At 49.6% G+C, this 17,202-nt stretch overlaps 1 protein-coding gene across 3 annotated transcripts in view; it reads right to left on the bottom strand.

Moving 5' to 3' along the window:
• Positions 1–17,202, bottom strand: part of SLF1 (SMC5-SMC6 complex localization factor 1) — a 673,081-nt gene that overhangs the window by 433,247 nt on the left and 222,632 nt on the right. For all 3 annotated transcript variants that reach the window (XM_069225438.1, XM_069225455.1, XM_069225447.1), the window contains exon 10: positions 15,471–15,611. In XM_069225438.1, the coding sequence (XP_069081539.1) occupies positions 15,471–15,611 (141 nt within the window). The remainder of the gene's footprint in view (positions 1–15,470; positions 15,612–17,202) is intronic.

Here is a 17,202-nt window from a genome sequence, read left to right as displayed (position 1 = left end):
TCCTCAACGCCTGGACCCCCATCAGCTCTGAAGAGACCAGAATCACCATGAACACCATCCACTCCGGCTCCCCCTCGGACCCGTGCCCCCATCACATCTTCAACAAAGCCGACTCCATCATCGCCCCCTTCCCCGAAAGCTGGAAACACGCGGAAGTCAGCGCTCTCCTGAAAAAACCCACGGCTGACCCCCACGACCTGAAGAATTCCGCCCCATCTCTCTTCTTCCCTTCCCGCCCAAGGTCATCGAGAAGACCGTCAACAAGCAGCTGACCAACTTTCTTGAAGCTAACAACTCGCTCGACCCTTCCCAATCAGATTTTCGAGCCAACCACAGCACGGAAACCACCCTCATCGCAGTCACAGACGACATCAGAACTCTGATGGACAACGGAGAAACAACTGCCCTCATCCTCCTGAACCTCTCGGCTGCCTTCGACACCGTGTGCCATCGCACCCTAATAACCCGCCTCCGCTTCACTGGAATCCTAGGACAGGCCCTTGACTGGATCATCTCGTTCCTCTCGGACCGAACCCAAAGAGTCTACCTCCCGCCCTTCCGCTCAGAACCCACCGAGATCATCTGCGGCTTACCCCAAGGCTCATCGCTCAGCCCAACCCTCTTCAATATCTACATGAGCCCCCTCGCCGACATCGCTCACAAACACAACATCAACGTCATCTCCTATGCCGACGACACCCAGCTGATACTCTCCCTCACCAAAGACCCAACCACCACCAAAACTAACCTACAGGAAGGAATGAAAGACGTCGCGGAATGGATGAAGCTCAGCCGCCTGAAGCTGAACTCAGACAAGACGGAGGTCCTCATCCTCAGACATTCCCCGTCCGCCTGGGACGACTCCTGGTGGCCCACGGCTCTGGGCACCGCACCAACCCCCTCAGACCACGCACGCAACCTCGGATTCATCCTGGACCCCCTCCTCACTATGACCAAGCAAGTCAATGCCGTCTCGTCTTCTTGCTTCCACACCCTTCGCATTCTCCGAAAAATCTTCCGATGGATCCCCGCCGAAACCAGAAAGAGAGTTACCCACGCCCTCGTCACAAGCCGTCTGGACTACGGAAACACCCTATACGCAGGAACCACCGCAAAGCTACAGAAAAGTCTTCAACGCATACACAACGCCTCCGCACGCCTCACCCTCGACATACCGCGCCACAGCCACATATCCGCCCACCTGAAACACCTGCACTGGCTACCCGTCAACAAGAGGATCACCTTCAGGCTCCTCACCCACGCACACAAAGCCCTCCACAACATGGTCCCCGAATACCTCAACGGACGCCTCTCGTTCTACACGCCCACCCGTCAGCTTCGCTCAGCCAGCCTCGCCCTCGCCACCGTCCCACGTATCCGCAGAACCACCGCTGGAGGTAAATCCTTCTCCTACCTGGCAGCCAAAACATGGAACTCCCTCCCCGACCACCTAAGAACTACTCAGGATCATCTCGTCTTCAGGAAGCGCCTCAAGACATGGCTTTTTGAGCAGCAGTAACCCACCCCTCCCCCCCCCCCCTAGCGCCTTGAGAACCTTGCGGGTGAGTAGCGCGCTCTTTAAATGCATTGATTAATTGATTGATTGATTGACAGCACTGGATGCTGGACTCAATACTCCATTAGTCCTGACAGTAGGACCTGGCCTGCTTCCAGGCCACAACCCTAGCCGGTTGACTGACCCTCAGAGGGGTAGAGCAACATTTGAGGTGGCTGGGTGCCATCTGTAGAGAGCGTGCTCCTTTCTCCTGCCGTCTGTGCAGCCGTTGTTGGGGCATGAGTGCCCCTGGGCAGTGTTGCATTACCAACAACACTAGAAGAGTCGTGAAAGACTGCAATGGGGCACCAGTGAGCCTCACCCACCGGTCAGCAAACCAAGATGGACAGGTACAAAGAGCCTGGTGGGGGCTCAGTGAGGTCGGGCAGGACAAAAAAGTCGCAAAATATAGCTCCTAATGGTCAAATATTGACAGCCATTGCACAACAACAAACGCAAACAAAAAATGGATGGAATATCCACAGAAGAGAAGCTATTGAGGGCAGGCCTCCACAAGGTGATTGACACACACTAAAGACGGAGTGTAGTGTGGTGGTGATCACTGAAGAATATGAACAATTATTTATGATAGTTCACATACTCACCAACAAAGCTGCAGATCTGGATGGCTGCATGAAGGATGCAGAGGGAAGGGCACGGAGATGTAATCTCAGATTTGTGGGCTTCCCGGAGGGCACGGATGCAGAGGCCCCAGGACAATTCTTGGAGAGCAGGCTCAACGTCCTACTCCAGCCAGAAGAACTTTCCCCGTTATTTGCCATAATCGCTTGGATCCTAAATTATCGAGACAGAGATGCTAGCCTGAAATGAGCCTGGACACAGGGTAACCTCCACTTTGAAGACTGACTTATTCGCAATTTCCCGGACTACACAAAGAGAGTGCAATTGAAAGTAAATCCTTCCTCACAGTGAAAATGAAACTGTGGCAGCTTGATATTCGTTACATGCTATTGTTCCCTGGGAACTACGTTTGCTGTATGAGGGCCGTAGACACTTCTTTGGTGGCCCGGAGGAGGTGTGGGACTCACTTGAGGGCATCAGCCAGAGTGGTGGAACTGAGATGCAGACTCGCCGAGAGAAAGGCTCTGGGAGCAGATGCTGCCTGACGGGACTCAAAGAGAAGCGCAGATGGGGCATGGTGACTGAGCACTCTACCTCTCGTGTGGAGGTGCACCCAGACAGCACCCTGTCACTCCTGGCTACTCTGGAGCGAGAACTGGGTGCAATAGGTGTCAATGTGAGTGCAGAGGACACTGAAGTGGACACCTAGGAGAACCAATTTTAATGACTGCAGCCAGCATGATAATGTATCCTTGCAGCAATAGAACTGGTAGTTGCATTGTATGTACACTTTATGTCACTGCCTCAGTTGGGGCAGGGTTAGGACTGTCTATGCCGCCCCCACCCCATTGAGCAACTGGACATCTATGTGATGCATGGTGGGGGGCAGGCGTGGGGGAGGAGGGGAGGCGGCCTGCAGCAAAATAATTATAGTGGGTGTACACAAATATATCAGGGTGGCTAGCGTAAGATGTATATTCAGGTAGATGGAGGTACCTGGGTTGAAGAGGGGCTCACTGGACCTGTGACTAGTCAGTAGGGATGTGGGTGGAGCATGGCCTCTGCGTTAGGCAGGTTGTTGCTGGCTGAATGCAGAGGTCACATGATTGCCTACTACTTGAATGTCTGATATTGGTTCGGCAGTCCCTGTTGGACACTTTGTAGTTACTATACAGCTGTTGTAATATCCCTAGGTTTGAAGGTAATACGCAGCAGCATTGTTTTTTCTCTTTGTGGGGGTGTTTACCCATTGGTGGGGGGATGGGGAAGAAGAGGGATACACACACACACACTGGGGGACCCACTTGCAGGGGTGAGGGGGGTCAAAACAATATATATGGGATGACTGAATCTCCTCTTACCTGTGCATGATGGCGAGGAAAGATGAGACATGTACAGGCCACTTCTAGACAATGTCTAAAGATAGACTAGATACGCTACATGTAGCGACCTGGAATGCCATCGGCCTTGATGCCTACACAAAGCATTACAGGGTGCAGACATTCCATTGCAGACACAGCATTCATGTTGCCATGCTGCAAGAGACATATCTAACAGAGGAGGAAGTATGTAAACTAGAAAAGAAATGGAGGAGTCAAATGTACTCCTCAACATATTCCTCCTACGCAAGAGGGGCCTTGATTTGGATGGCCTCTGGTGTGTTCTTTCAGCACCTATATGTCAATGCAGATATGGAGGGCAGCTTATTGTTCCTCTATGGCCTGCTGGATGGTGGGGATATGCTTTCTGAATTCCTATGTTGCCAAAACACAGTACTCCTGTTACTCAGCCACACACCACACACCTATTAGGCTGGACTGCATACTTGTGACGAAAACTGTCAGCCCTCTAGCAACACAAAAGGACGATGGATGGAGTGTTGTAACTTTTCAAACTCTCACCCCTAGTCACAGATCTGGGTTTAATCCATCGTTCAACAACGTGGGTCCCGGGCTTACTAGGCCACTGAATTCAAGGTAGCCTGGCTGATGAAGGGTGATAACCCAGAAACCTATCCCAGGATGCTTGTTTCCGATCAAGGGAGGACTTGGACTTGCAGTTCAGGCTGGACTGATCCCATGGAGAACAGGGTCAAGACTGATTTGCATATGGCTGGGTCCAAACTGGAATAGCATGGCAAGCAAAATAAAACTGATGGATTGAACCCAGATCTGTGACTGGGGGTGAATGTTTGATTTTTTTCTGCAATCTGTCAATCATCTGTTGTTTTTGTATTTGTTGCCCAAACTGTCAGCCCTGACATACATGCAGCCAAGTATTTGAACAGGTTCCTCTCGGACCACGCACCACTGTTAGTAACATGGTCTACGGTGAGGTCACACGATCGTCCTCATGACGACTGCCCCCTGATCTCTAAAGGATCAGCTCATCCACGCAGACATCAGATTAGCACTGGGAGATTACCTGGGGTATACTGGGGCTCCACGCAGGCTCGAGCGTCAGAGTGGGAGGAGCTGAAGGCAGTGGTGAGGGAAGAATGTATGTTGAAAAGTTATGGCATTAGATGACAAGTGACAAGTGAACTACACACAGATGGAACTACAGTCTTGGAGTGGAACTGACCAGCCACATTTGGGACCCCTCCTAGTGTTGCGCTGAGAGACTGCAGATCTGTGGGACACCTTAAATAAACACACTATTTGTGACTATAGACAGTGACTGCACGCAGAGGGGATCTAGTTGGGACCAATGCTTGTGTGGCTCCTAAAGCGGGCAGTCCAACACCCTCTGATTTAATCCCTAAAATATGCAGATGGGACGAGGGTAGTGACGTAAGCAGGTAAATACGCAGAACTGTTGGCATATGTGGTGATTCTGAATAAGAGACCACCTGGCACTGATCATGTGCAGAATGTGAGTTTTCTGGCCGACCTCCTCATACCGACACTTACAGCAGCAGACAGGGAAGGGCTAGACACTGCGATCACACGCGAATACGTGTTGCCGGTTTTTATTGGCCAGGCAATGGGAAAGACGCAGGGAGGTGACAGCTTTTTCTCTGTATTCTATCAGGCCTATGCAGACATCTTTAGGGATCACATCCTAGAAGTGTACCTAGAAACTACGCGCAGAGACAGTCTCCCTGCAACCATGCGAGAAGCCATTATCATTACAATGCCAAAGCTAGTTAAGGACCCAATGGAAATGGCCTCATATACACCTCTCTTCATGCTAAATGGAGGCACGAAGATATTTGTTTGAGTGCTTGTCAACAGGCTTCTGCCCAAGGTGTGGGCGCTGGCGGACGAAGATAATGTGGGTCCATCCCAGGGACTACATGTATGAGATCTTGACCAGAATGAGATTTGGCCTGTGAACCTTAAAACGAGTGAGACTCCTGTATACAGATCCTATGGCGAAACTCCACACTGGCAGGCGGCTTTTGCAGTATGGTCCACAGGGAGCAGTACCAGGCAGGGATGTCCCCTATCTTCATTGCTTTTTGCCCTAGCAATGGAGCCTTTGGCCATGAAACTGCAACATACACTGCAACCTTGGGACATGAGAGTGGGTGATATGACACATGTTGTATCCATGTACACAGACGATAACTGGTGTACTTAGTCATACCAGGGGAATCACTACTGATCCTATTCCCGGAGTGGTCACTTTGAAAGAATGTCAGGCCTAAGCAGTAATAAATAAAAGACAGAGCTTTATGTGTGTGAGGCATTTACTGGTACCCCTAGTGCTGACCTGCTTACGGTGGGGATAGTAAAGAATTTGGCACACTATTGCAGAGGAAGTGGCACAGTATCACGGGCTAAACATGGAAAGGATACTGCAGAGGCTCCGGTCCTCCTTCGCATTTTGAAACACACTCCCCCACTCAATAATGGGGCAGATGATGCATGTGAAAATGGTCCTGCTTCCCAGGTGCCTTTATGTGCTCCAAAACCCAATGCATCCAGTCCCGTACTCACCCTTACAGAACCTAAACAGACTCCTAATTTCCTTAGTGTGAGCCGGTGGACAGTACCGGGTCCGCTTGGAAGTACTGAAACTGAGCAGGGAAGATTGGGGGACTGGTCCTGCTGGATCTTGAGCTTTATTATATGGAATCACAGCTGCAGCGAAATGATGAGCAGCTGAACTGACCTGGAAGACGTGTCTCCTGAGTGCCACGACAGAAGCGGATACACTTCCGAATGCAAGGTCAAAGAAAGGCCGGAGGAGTGCTGGTAGTGGTGGCACAGATTGCGAGGGTGAGGGACAAGGTAATCTGTCAAGTGTTTAGGTATCCACCATTTAGTAGATCCCTCATATTGGACTGGCTTCAGCTATATCAACAAGTTAGTGATGTCATGAAACTGAGCGACTGGACGATTGGGGGGGGGGGGTGATGGAATCTATCCAGCATTATATTTGAGGAGGTCAGGAAGAGCTTCAGAGTTACTACGGGGCAATTTCTGCAATTTGCAAAGCTTGTGCGTAACACCAGGGAGATATGGACAGGCTTCCCTAATGTACAACTGGTGTCCCAGACGCTGGAGATACTATTGGAGGGCGGACATGGACGACAACTGATTGCCAAGTTGTACCAGGCACTGATTGCAGATCTACCAACATCACTAATAAAAGCACTACAGGTGTAGGATACTGATTTGCAAAATCTGCTAACCAATGCAGAATTGGCGTTGTCTTGTGCCCAAATTCAAGAAATTGCTAATAACAACAGGTTTACACTCATGCACTTTCATTTTTTTTTACTCCGGACATATACGATCCCTGATAGACTACATAAAATCTACGTTCTCTGTAGGGTGCACGCCTGCATGCGCGCCCACCTTTCCTTTGAAAAGCCCCCAGGTTCTCTTTTGCCGCACTACCCTGAACATGCACAAAGGGAGACCTTGTCAAGTCATTCTAAATGAGCGACTTGAAAGTTTCTTTGGTGCAGGACGGCATTCAAACTTTGTGAGAAGTCTTAGTGTGGGTCCACTCAGGGGCATTTTGTGCAGAAACAAGCAGATTTTGCACATGCAGCCAGCTTGGGACAGCTGCTGGGTGTTATGAGTAAATCATATAGATATGGGAGACCAGGAAATGGCACTGTGTGATGGGCTTTGTGCTGAGAGGAGGAGGGCGGGGGATAGTAAGGAGAAGCAAAGCAGTTCTATGTGACTGGTGCCATGGGGGTGGGCTGCTGAAGTTAATTGGTCATTGTGCATTCCTTTTGGGCTTCAAACTGTGTTTTGCATGACACTGACCTCTCAGGTTTCAAGCAGCCTACAGCGGTGTGATGGCTGAGGTCAGTGGTTTTATGTGGGGTAGGTCCACTGAAAACAGTGATGGGCTCATACCAACTACTATATTCATACCCTTAAAGTTGCAGGTAAAACCAGTCTTTCTCGATAATATGTGCAAGAACTCTAAAATCAATACAGGTCAGCAATGTAGGCTCTGTTACATCTCACTTTTTTGACTTCATGTTGTATGGTGTAACAAATCCTGCTCCCTGTGAGTTATTTTCCCATATGTGTAAGATCAGTAATTTATTTCTTCATGCAGCTTTAGAATTGTGTACAGCGCATCATGCAAGCTGAGTTGCCTCTACATGTTTGCGTCAGTTCAGGGTGTGGATGGGGTTTATGATGAGGCACGACTGAGTGCTCCAAAACTGTGTCTGAACGCAGTGTGTGTTTCTCCTAATGCCTTTCATTAGGTCATAATTATGTTCAGAAAACATGCTCATGCAATCTTTGGCTTCTCTGTAGAGTACAGAGTGAAGGTCACATTTGTTCCATTTGGAACAAAGGAGACATATAGCTGTTGATACAGTGAAAGTGAAATATTAGTGGTAGGAGGGTCAACACATTAAAAGAGGGCAAGGTTATGGCTTGGCTCTAAGAGCCAGTGCTTGAGCCAAGTCCTGATAATATGTGGCATGGAAATTATGCAACAATCATAAAGCAAAAATATGACAGTCTCTTCAAAATTTCAAACAGCATATTTTTTAACATACATAATTACATATTTCACTGCTTTGAAAAGCATTTTATAAAACTGACAGTTTTAAAATATGAGCATAGAAACTGTTATGCCTCCTGCCATTACAACAGTGCCATTAGTGAACTAAAGGGTAAGTAGGTCCGTTGTCATGTGAGCTCTATAATGGCATATATACTTATTATACGTGGAGAAACATTATAGTCAATTAAATCAAACACAAGATATGTTTTGTACAGCACACACCCTCAACTTACATATTCCATTATGTTCTCATGTGCAATAATGAATAAAAAAAGAGGCACAGATAAATAAAAGCCAAATGACAGCTCAGCTCGTTTTAGTCTTGAGGTTCCAAGAGGATGTCAAGTTGAGCCTTCAATAGCTTACCCACCTCTATGAACAGTTGACAGTATCAAAGGGAAACAAAACAGAGTGAAAGCATGGCTCTTTGAGGGGACAGAGAAAACACATAATGGGAGAGGACAAGTCCTAAAACGGTGTGCCTTGATAAACACTCTGGAGGAACCAATGTTCCACAGTGATGGACAGCTAATGATATAAGTGAAATACCAACTGTTGCTGCTGTCTTTGGCAACCCTTAGAAATGCCATGTGCTTTGTATTGTGGAAACAAATGGTTGGACTGCTACTGCGCAGGTTGCGAGGAGTGGCGCCGTCAAAAGGGTATACCTTGGGAGTAACCCCTTAACTTACAGTATTGTCTGTGGAATCAAAGAGCAATGGAAGCCCGGCCAAATGACTGGGCCATGGCACAACCCTGTTTAAAGTGTTCCAAGGGCAAGTCAGTCGTCTTTCCAAAAACATGGGCATCATCAAAGAGACGGTTCATAAGAATCAACTGGCTATTCCCAAACAGCCAGTTGAGCACATTCAGCCATAGTGATGCATGGCAATAAAGAAGGCTGTGGAGCTCACCACTGATTCCATAGTATGTAGGCCAGAGCAGAAGAGTTGCTCTTTGGTCGTGCTCTGACCATCATGCAACACTTCCACAAAATGGCCTCAAAAGTTATCAGGGAGGCTTAGGGAAAACATTAATACAATTTCTTAAAAGATCATGAGAGTAGGCCAGAAGGCAAGTTGCTTTCTTGGACAGAAAGTGCAAGGCTTCCGGAAAAAACAATTTCTTCCCCATTTCCACAATCCTCTTAGATTTTCTCTCGGGAAGTAGAGAGGAAACAGTCAGGCTTCTGCTAGGAGTAAGCAGAAGTATGTACCACAAGACTATATTGGAGTGAGCCAGGAAAGGTTGAGGTGAAGAGCACTGGCCCTGGATGACCTGATGATTCACCATCTGAGCAGAAACTTGTTAATTCCTTGTGAGCAAAACGAGATCTATGAAGGCCTCGTTGCAAGGGAGCAAGGCATCCACAGCAGAGGAGGCCGTCAGAGGAATCTCTGTGCCGTTAGTTTTGTTTTCAACAACAGGCAAAGGCATTCCATAATCCTCATCAATGTTGGGTAGCACAGCCATGAAGGAGGAAATGTCCTCCTTTGGAGTTGCTGATGGACTCTCCAGATCTAATGTAGGGAAAGTACATCGGTATCTGCAACTAGAATATGTCTCTACCAGATATTTTGTTACCGAAGGTAAGTAACTTGTACATCTGATAGAGACTTCTAGTAGCAGATTCCTTACCTTAGAATAGATACCAAAGCAATGCCATCCTCGGTGGTGGGCTGCAAACTAAGATCATACTAGAAAGTCCTGTAGGACCGAACGACCAAAGTAGCTGTCCCGACGGACCTGACTGTCCAGGTAGTAATGTTTAGCAAACGTGTGCAGGGATTCCCACGTAGCTGCCTGACAGATATGCAGGACAGGAACTCCGCGTGCTAACGCAGTGGATGCAGCAATGGCCCTGGTAGAATGAGCCTGCAAGCCTTCAGGAGGTTGCTTTTTCGTCAAAGCGTATCACATTTTGCTGCAAAGAAGCACCCATCGAGAGATGGTACGTTTCTGCACCGCCTTCCCTTTCTTTGCACTCACATAGCCAACAAAGAGTTGATCGTCCACCCGGACGTCTTTAGTACGATTGAGATAGAATGCCAACGCTCTTTTGGGGTCCAGACGGTGGAGTCTCTCCTCCTCATGGGAAGGATGTGGGGGTGCGTAGAATGTAGGCAAAGTGATGGACTGGCCTACATGAAACAGTGTAACCACCTTAGGAAGGAAGGAAGCTCTAGTGCGTAACACGACTTTGTCAGGGTGTACGGACAAGTACAGAGGCTTTGAAGAAAGGGCCTGAAGCTCATTCACCCTGCGAGCAGAGGTGATGGCGATAAGAAAGACAGTTTTGAATGTGAGGAGCCGTAAGGAACAATTATGCATAGGCTCAAAGGGAGTACACATCAAGAAAGTAAGCACAAGATTAAGATTCCACTGAGGCATGATGAAGGGAGTGGGAGGAAAAAAGTGGGTGAGCCCCTTTAAGAACCTACTCAAAAGAGGAGATTTAAAGAGTGAGGGCTGATCAGGAAGCCTAAGAAAGGTGGAAATGGCAGACAGATACCCCTTAAGGGTGCCCAATGCAGAGCCCTGCTGGGCTAAGGAAAGAATGAATAGAAGAACCTCTGAAAGAGGGGCAGATAGGGGGTCAACAGATTTGTCGGTGCACCATGCCACAAATTTATTCCAACGACAGGCGTATACAGTTTTAGTCGAGGGTCGCCTGGCTGCCAAGATAACATTGCAGACTTCGGGTGGAAGGGCAAATGCCGTCAACTGTTGCCGCTCAATCTCCACGCATGTAGGCGGAGGTTGGACAGGTTCAGGTGGAGGACCGTCCCCTGCTGCTGCGACAGAAGATCCGCCCGAAGAGACAGTCTGAGTGGAGGATCGATGGACATGCTCAGTAGCTCGGGATACCACACTCTTCGAGCCCAGTCCGGAGCCACCAAGATAACTTGGGCCCGGTCGCTCTTGATCTTCTTGAGAACTCTGGGCAGAAGAGGGATAGGCGGGAAGGAGTAAAGGAGGCCGGAGTTCCACTCAAGACGAAAAGCATCTCCGAGCGAGTGCCGCCTTGGAAACTCCAACGTGCAAAATAGCTGACATTGCGCGTTCTCTGCGGAGGCGAACAGATCTAACCAAGGCTCTCCCCACTTGAGAAAGAGACCTTGCGCCACCTCCGGATGGAGACGCCATTCGTGATCGACAGTGCGTCGGCGGCTGAGTTCGTCTGCTCTGGCGTTGAGAGAGCCCGCCAGATGTTCAGCCATCAGGGTAATGCCCTGATGTTCCAGCCATGTCCAGAGGCGTAGTGCCTCCTGACATAGAGTCCAGGACCCTACCCTGCCTCGTTTGTTGGACTACCACATGGCGGTAGTGTTGTCTGTGAACACCTGCACCACTTTTCCTTTGAGAGGGGGAAGAAATGCTTTCAACGCAAGTCTGAACGCTCAGAGCTCCAGCATGTTTATGTGGAGTCCCGACTCCGCCGGAGCCCAGAGGCCTCTGATCTCCGCCTCTCCCATGTGGCCACCCCAACCCAGAAGCAACGCATCTGTCACTATTGAGAGATCTGGTTGGGGAAGGGAGAGGGATCTACCATTGACCCAATTGGGATTCGAAAGCCACCACTGCAGGTCTTTCGCAGTCCCCTCCGAGATCTGGACCATGTCGGAGAGATTCCCCTGATGCTGCGCCCACTGGAACTTCAAGTTCCACTGCAGAGCCCACATATGCCACCTGGCATATGTTACTAGCAGGATGCAGGAGGCCAAGAGGCCCAGCAGCCTCAGAGTCTGTCTCACCGAAACCCAAGACCAAGGCTGAAAGATCGGAATCATAGCCTGAATGTCTTGGACTCGCTTTTGGGGAGGATAAGCACGAAACCACACTGTGTCCAGAACTGCCCCGATGAAAGGGAGCGTCTGAGAGGGAGTCAGGTGTGACTTCGGCACGTTGATAGCGAACCCCAGCTGATGCAGGAGCTTTGCCGTAGTCTGGAGGTGTGAGACCACTGTCTGGGGCAAAGGCGCCTTCAACAGCCAGTCATCTAGGTAGGGGAAGACTGAGACCCCTAACCTGCGCAGATGAGCTGCAGCCACCGCCATCACTTTCGTGAACACCCGAGGGGCACTGGTAAGGCTGAAAGGGAGCACGGTAAACTGAAAGTGCTCGTGACCCACCACGAATCGTAGGTAACGTCTGTGGGCAGGCAGGATGGGGATGTGGAAATAAGCGTCCTGCAAGTCCAACGCTACCATCCAGTCTTCTGGGTCTAAGGCAGACAGAATCTGAGCCAGGGTGAGCATTTTGAACTTCTCCTTCTTGAGGAAGTAGTTCAGGTCCCGAAGATCTAAGATAGGGCGCAAGCCTTTGTCCTTCTTTGGTATCAGAAATTAGTGGGAATAACAACCACAACCTACTTCTGGCACAGAGACCCTTTCTATAGCTCCCTTGGCCAAGAGAGCCGCGACTTCCTGGCGCAGAAGCACCAAATGATCCTCCGAAAGGGGATGGAAGGATGGTGGCATGTGTGGTGGTGCGGATTCGAAAGGAAGGGAGTAGCTCTTCCGAATTATTTGCAAAACCCACCCGTCCATGGTGATATGTTCCCATTGGGGCAGGTGATGGCGGATTCTGCCCCCTACTGGGCAGGAGTGAGGGGACGGACTAGGAAGGTTTGGAGGCTCCTGCGGGGGCAGGGGTGGACTGGACAGACCTCTGGTTCCCTGTCCCACGACCACGTGGGATTACGCGCCCCCGGCCACGCATAGGCTGTCCAGCGTGCATGGCCCGGTGGCTGGGTTGAGGATGCGACAGGGCGCCCCTTCCGTGGCCACGAAAGGGACGAAAAGCAGTCTGTGGGGGGTGTGTGGCGGCAGAAAGGCCAAGGGACCGAGCCGTAGCCCTGGACTCCTTGAACCTCTCCAAGGCCGAGTCCGCTTTGTCTCCAAAGAGACGGGTGCCATCAAAGGGCATGTCCATGAGTGACTGTTGGACATCCCCCGAAAAACCTGAAGTACGTAACCAGGCATGGTGCCTCAAGGCCACTGTCGTAGCAACCGATCTGCCCAGAGAGTCAGTCGCATCCAGCCCACAACGGATGGTGAACTTTGCCGCATCTCTCCCGTCTTTGACTGCTTGGGAGACGATAGCACAGGCTTCCTCCGGTATCTGTGGCAGGACTTGCGCAACCGTATCCCACAGGGAGTGGGAATAACGGCACAAAAGGCATGCGGTGTTCATGGACCGCAGCACGAGGCTGAAGGAAGAAAACAATTTCTTCCTAAACTGTTCCTGCCTTTTGGATTCCCTATCCGGGGGTGCGGAAGCGAACGCGCCAGAAGAAGAGGACGCCTGGATAACAAGACTCTCAGGCGTAGGATGTTGGGACAGGAACTTAGGGTCGTTTGGCACAGGCCAATGGCGGCGAGCGATTATCCTGTTCACAGGAGCCCCTGTGTTGGGTTTGGACCACGTACCCAAAAAGACGTCAGTGAGGGCTTCATTAAATGGAAGTAGGGGTTCAGAAGTAGAAGCCCCAGGCTGAAGCACCTCCGTCAGGAGGTTAGACCTGACTTCGACAGTAGGTAGCTCAAGGCCAAGGACCTCAGCTGCCCTACTAACCACCATACCATAGGTAGCTCCCTCCGCCGTAGCCACGGTAGAAGGAGACAGCATGCCAGAGTCAGGAGAAGTATCAAGACCACTGGCTTCGCCCAAGTCCTGTGCCCAGTCTATGGTAGGGTCTTCCTGGTATTCATAAGGGTCCAGGGACCCCTCCAATTCCCCCCCATATTCGTACCCATAGGAAAATGGAATCCGACCTCGGGCGAATAGGGCCCACAAAGCCGATGGCGGCGTCAGCCGACACCGCTCCGACTCTGAGTCGTCGGGGATGAGAATGGGGTCGACGTCGATAGTGGGCACAACCGACGTCGAGAGCGTCGCTAAACGACCCAGTGCCGGGGAAGGTCTCGACTGTGCGACCGGCGTCGGGGCGGATCCGCGCACGTATTCGGAGGCGACCTCGGTGGCCAGGGCCGAAGCCGCCGGCGCGGAACCCGAAAGCCCCTTGGCCAAGCCCGTTGGGCCCGAAGGCGCCGTATCGGGGTCGGCATGCCCAAAGATGAGGCGCATGGCCTCGTAAAACTCTTTGAGTAGGGTGGGGGTCGCTCTGGCTCTGGGATACTCGGGGAAGCGCAGAGCCGACCCAGGCATAGGCTCTGAGGATGGAGGCCTACTTCTTTGAAGCTCGTCCTGCGTTGCGTCGGCCAGGCGACGGGGTGAAGTCGGAGAGCGATGGGACTTCTTCGACAACTTCTTTTTCTTACCGTGACCCGATGATTTTGATGACGACGAGTGGTGCTGGCTCCGCGACCGATCTCAAGACCTTCCTCTCGAGCGAGATCGGGACTTACGCGGAGTCGAGTGCCGGGCTGCCATCAGCTTTAGGGACCGCTCCCTTAAAGCCTTCGGATGCATCGCCGGGCACTTGGAGCACGACTTCGGGTCGTGGTCACGCTCGAGGCACCACAGACAGACACGATGAGGGCCCGTCACCGACATCATGCGGTGACAGTCCTCGCAGGGCTTGAACCCGGTCTTCGGGGACATCCTCAACGCACCAAGTTTGCACCAACAAAGTTGACAAAACTGTCGAATTCGGCACCAAAATAGCCGCTGTTAGCTCTCTCTCTCGGATCAGCGCGTGGCACGGAAAGAAAAGAACTTATGTCACTGCGCAAGGGCGGCGTCTATGTACTACTCCCGACGTCATCACGGCGACCACGACGCCTACAGAGTCGACCGACGTCACCTACCGACGAGCAAGGGTATTGCTCGAAGAAAAAATCTCCGGATCCAGTCTGACGCCTGGGGGGAAATTCTAAGGTAAGGAATCTGCAACTAGAAGTCTCTATCAGATATCCAACATTAAAAACATGTTTAATATTAATTTCGTTCAAGGATACAAATTATTCCGCCTTTTAATCGGATGAAAGATACGGCTGCGTGAAACTCGGGTAACACCTTTCAAAATGATAGCTAGTCATCACCGCACTGTAAAAATCTATGCTTGCATATATCTTCCCCAGCTTCTTCCAGGGCATTTGTACCTTAACATACTGGGAGCTACATTTCTGAATTTTTACAGAACAATATGGTGCAATAGTATGCGGAACTCCACATTGGAGCGTTTTTTGTCGCAGCCAACCTCTCACCTATGGACATTTCGTCAGCATTAACAACACATAAAAGGTACAAAACATGGTCTGTTATTTTCCTCCAATATAAAAATCTAAAACAAACATTTATTTCTTTGACCAAGAATCGAAACCAACACCTATTTACAGGAATAAAAATAAGGAACGCTCTAATGAAATCTTACCTTTTGCTCAAAGCCTGGGTTTCTGCTTCCAGAACATCAGCTATGTATTTAAGGAGAGACCCATAAAGTCTTCTTTGCTCAGAAAACTCAATGTCTTGCCGCAACGTTGGATGACAAAAGTCTTTCTGATCAAGACACGATCTAAAAAAACATTGAAATATAAATACTTCCTCTTCTAAAATAAGGAAAAACATGTCACTTCCAATATTCTAACCACAAATTAAAAACGTTTTGTATCTGAAAGGTTATCCCAAAATTAGCTAGAGTTCCAATAATAGGTCCAAGTTTCCATAGAAAGATCGTTTACAGTTTCACTAAAATAACTATGATGCTGTTGGACCAATCTGTAAGAAACGTTCCAAAAAAAGGGCGACCACCTCAGCCCCTTCATATACAGTTTCACACTGATCATGAAGCGGGGTCAAGAAAAAGGGGGTGTATAACCAAGAATTAAGATTGTCATGTTAGGCAGTATAAGCCTTTAGGTTGCTTCCTCTTGTTCTCACCCTATACATGCCCCACCACCCTGCCCCTTCCCCCACTCACACAGACCACTGCAATCAGGTTGCAGAATACATGATTCCGATTAATTAAACCTTTAATAGAACACTAACATTCTCTTTGTGCTCACCTCACTTGGTCAAGCGAGTATCTGCAGGTCGCCTTGTGGAAAGACAATCTTATAAATGTTTGTGTCAAATGGCATGGCCATTCCTCTCCTTTGAACAAAAAGGATATGATGCCTGCCAATCATCCCTCATTCTCCGGGCAGCTCAGGCACGAGAGCTGACACCCCTGCAGCTGTCCCTAATAGGCAAAGGGAATGCTGAAGGCCACCGATGTAAAGAAAAGACAACCCTGACAGTATTATATGTTGCTTACCATCTTCATGGAATTAGGCACACTGTGAATAATACAGGATGTTTATTAACAAGGGATTTAATTGTACCTGAAGGCTGGCTCCCACTCTTTACTGCCATCCCATAATTTCTGAATTAAGCTTGATGAATGAGTACAAATGCTGCTGTAGGACATTGGGGTACTGGTTTGGGAAGGAGGGGGGACTTCACTCAAGCAGAAACCCCAATTCTTGTCAGGGTGAAACACAAGCAAACACCAAATAAGCCTGTGCTTAACCCTGTGATAGCTTGGCACAAAAACAGTTAGGCAATGTGTACAAAGTAGAGGCAATGTGTAAAGTATTTATGCAGCACACAAGGATTAACAATGTGAAAATACAACACAAGTAAAATCCCACACCAATTTTGAAAATTAGAGTAAAATGTAATAACATAACTGAGAAAAATCCAATTGGTAGCACCGGGGATATGCAGTTTTAGAGCTTTAGATAAAAACAGTGCTTAAAAGAATAAAGGGCAATCTGTTGTTAACCGGGATAAAGTCACAAGTTCAGGCCAGGCGCACGGAACAAGTTAGTCCTGCTGAGAAATGTACCTTAAATCCTAGTTGTCGAGGACTGCGCGGCACTGTGGCGGTCCAGAGTAGCGATGTAAGGTCCACACTGAGGATGCGCAGCTGCTGTTTCAATGGGCTGCAAGGGCTCTGATGGGGACACGCATCAAGGCTGTGCTGCGCTGCATTGGTTCCGATGAGGAGAGGTGAGGTCCGCGTTGTGAATGCATTGTGCAGACGTGGTATGGATGAGCTGCAAGAGCTACAATACGGGCTTGCAACATGCTTTGCTGGTTCCGATGGGGCATTACAAAGACCT

Source organism: Pleurodeles waltl, chromosome 1_1 (genome assembly GCF_031143425.1).
Source record: "Pleurodeles waltl isolate 20211129_DDA chromosome 1_1, aPleWal1.hap1.20221129, whole genome shotgun sequence".
NCBI classification, from domain to species: domain Eukaryota; kingdom Metazoa; phylum Chordata; class Amphibia; order Caudata; family Salamandridae; genus Pleurodeles; species Pleurodeles waltl.
Note: the sequence above shows the minus strand (reverse complement) of the source record. Positions and strands in the feature narration are given on the sequence as shown.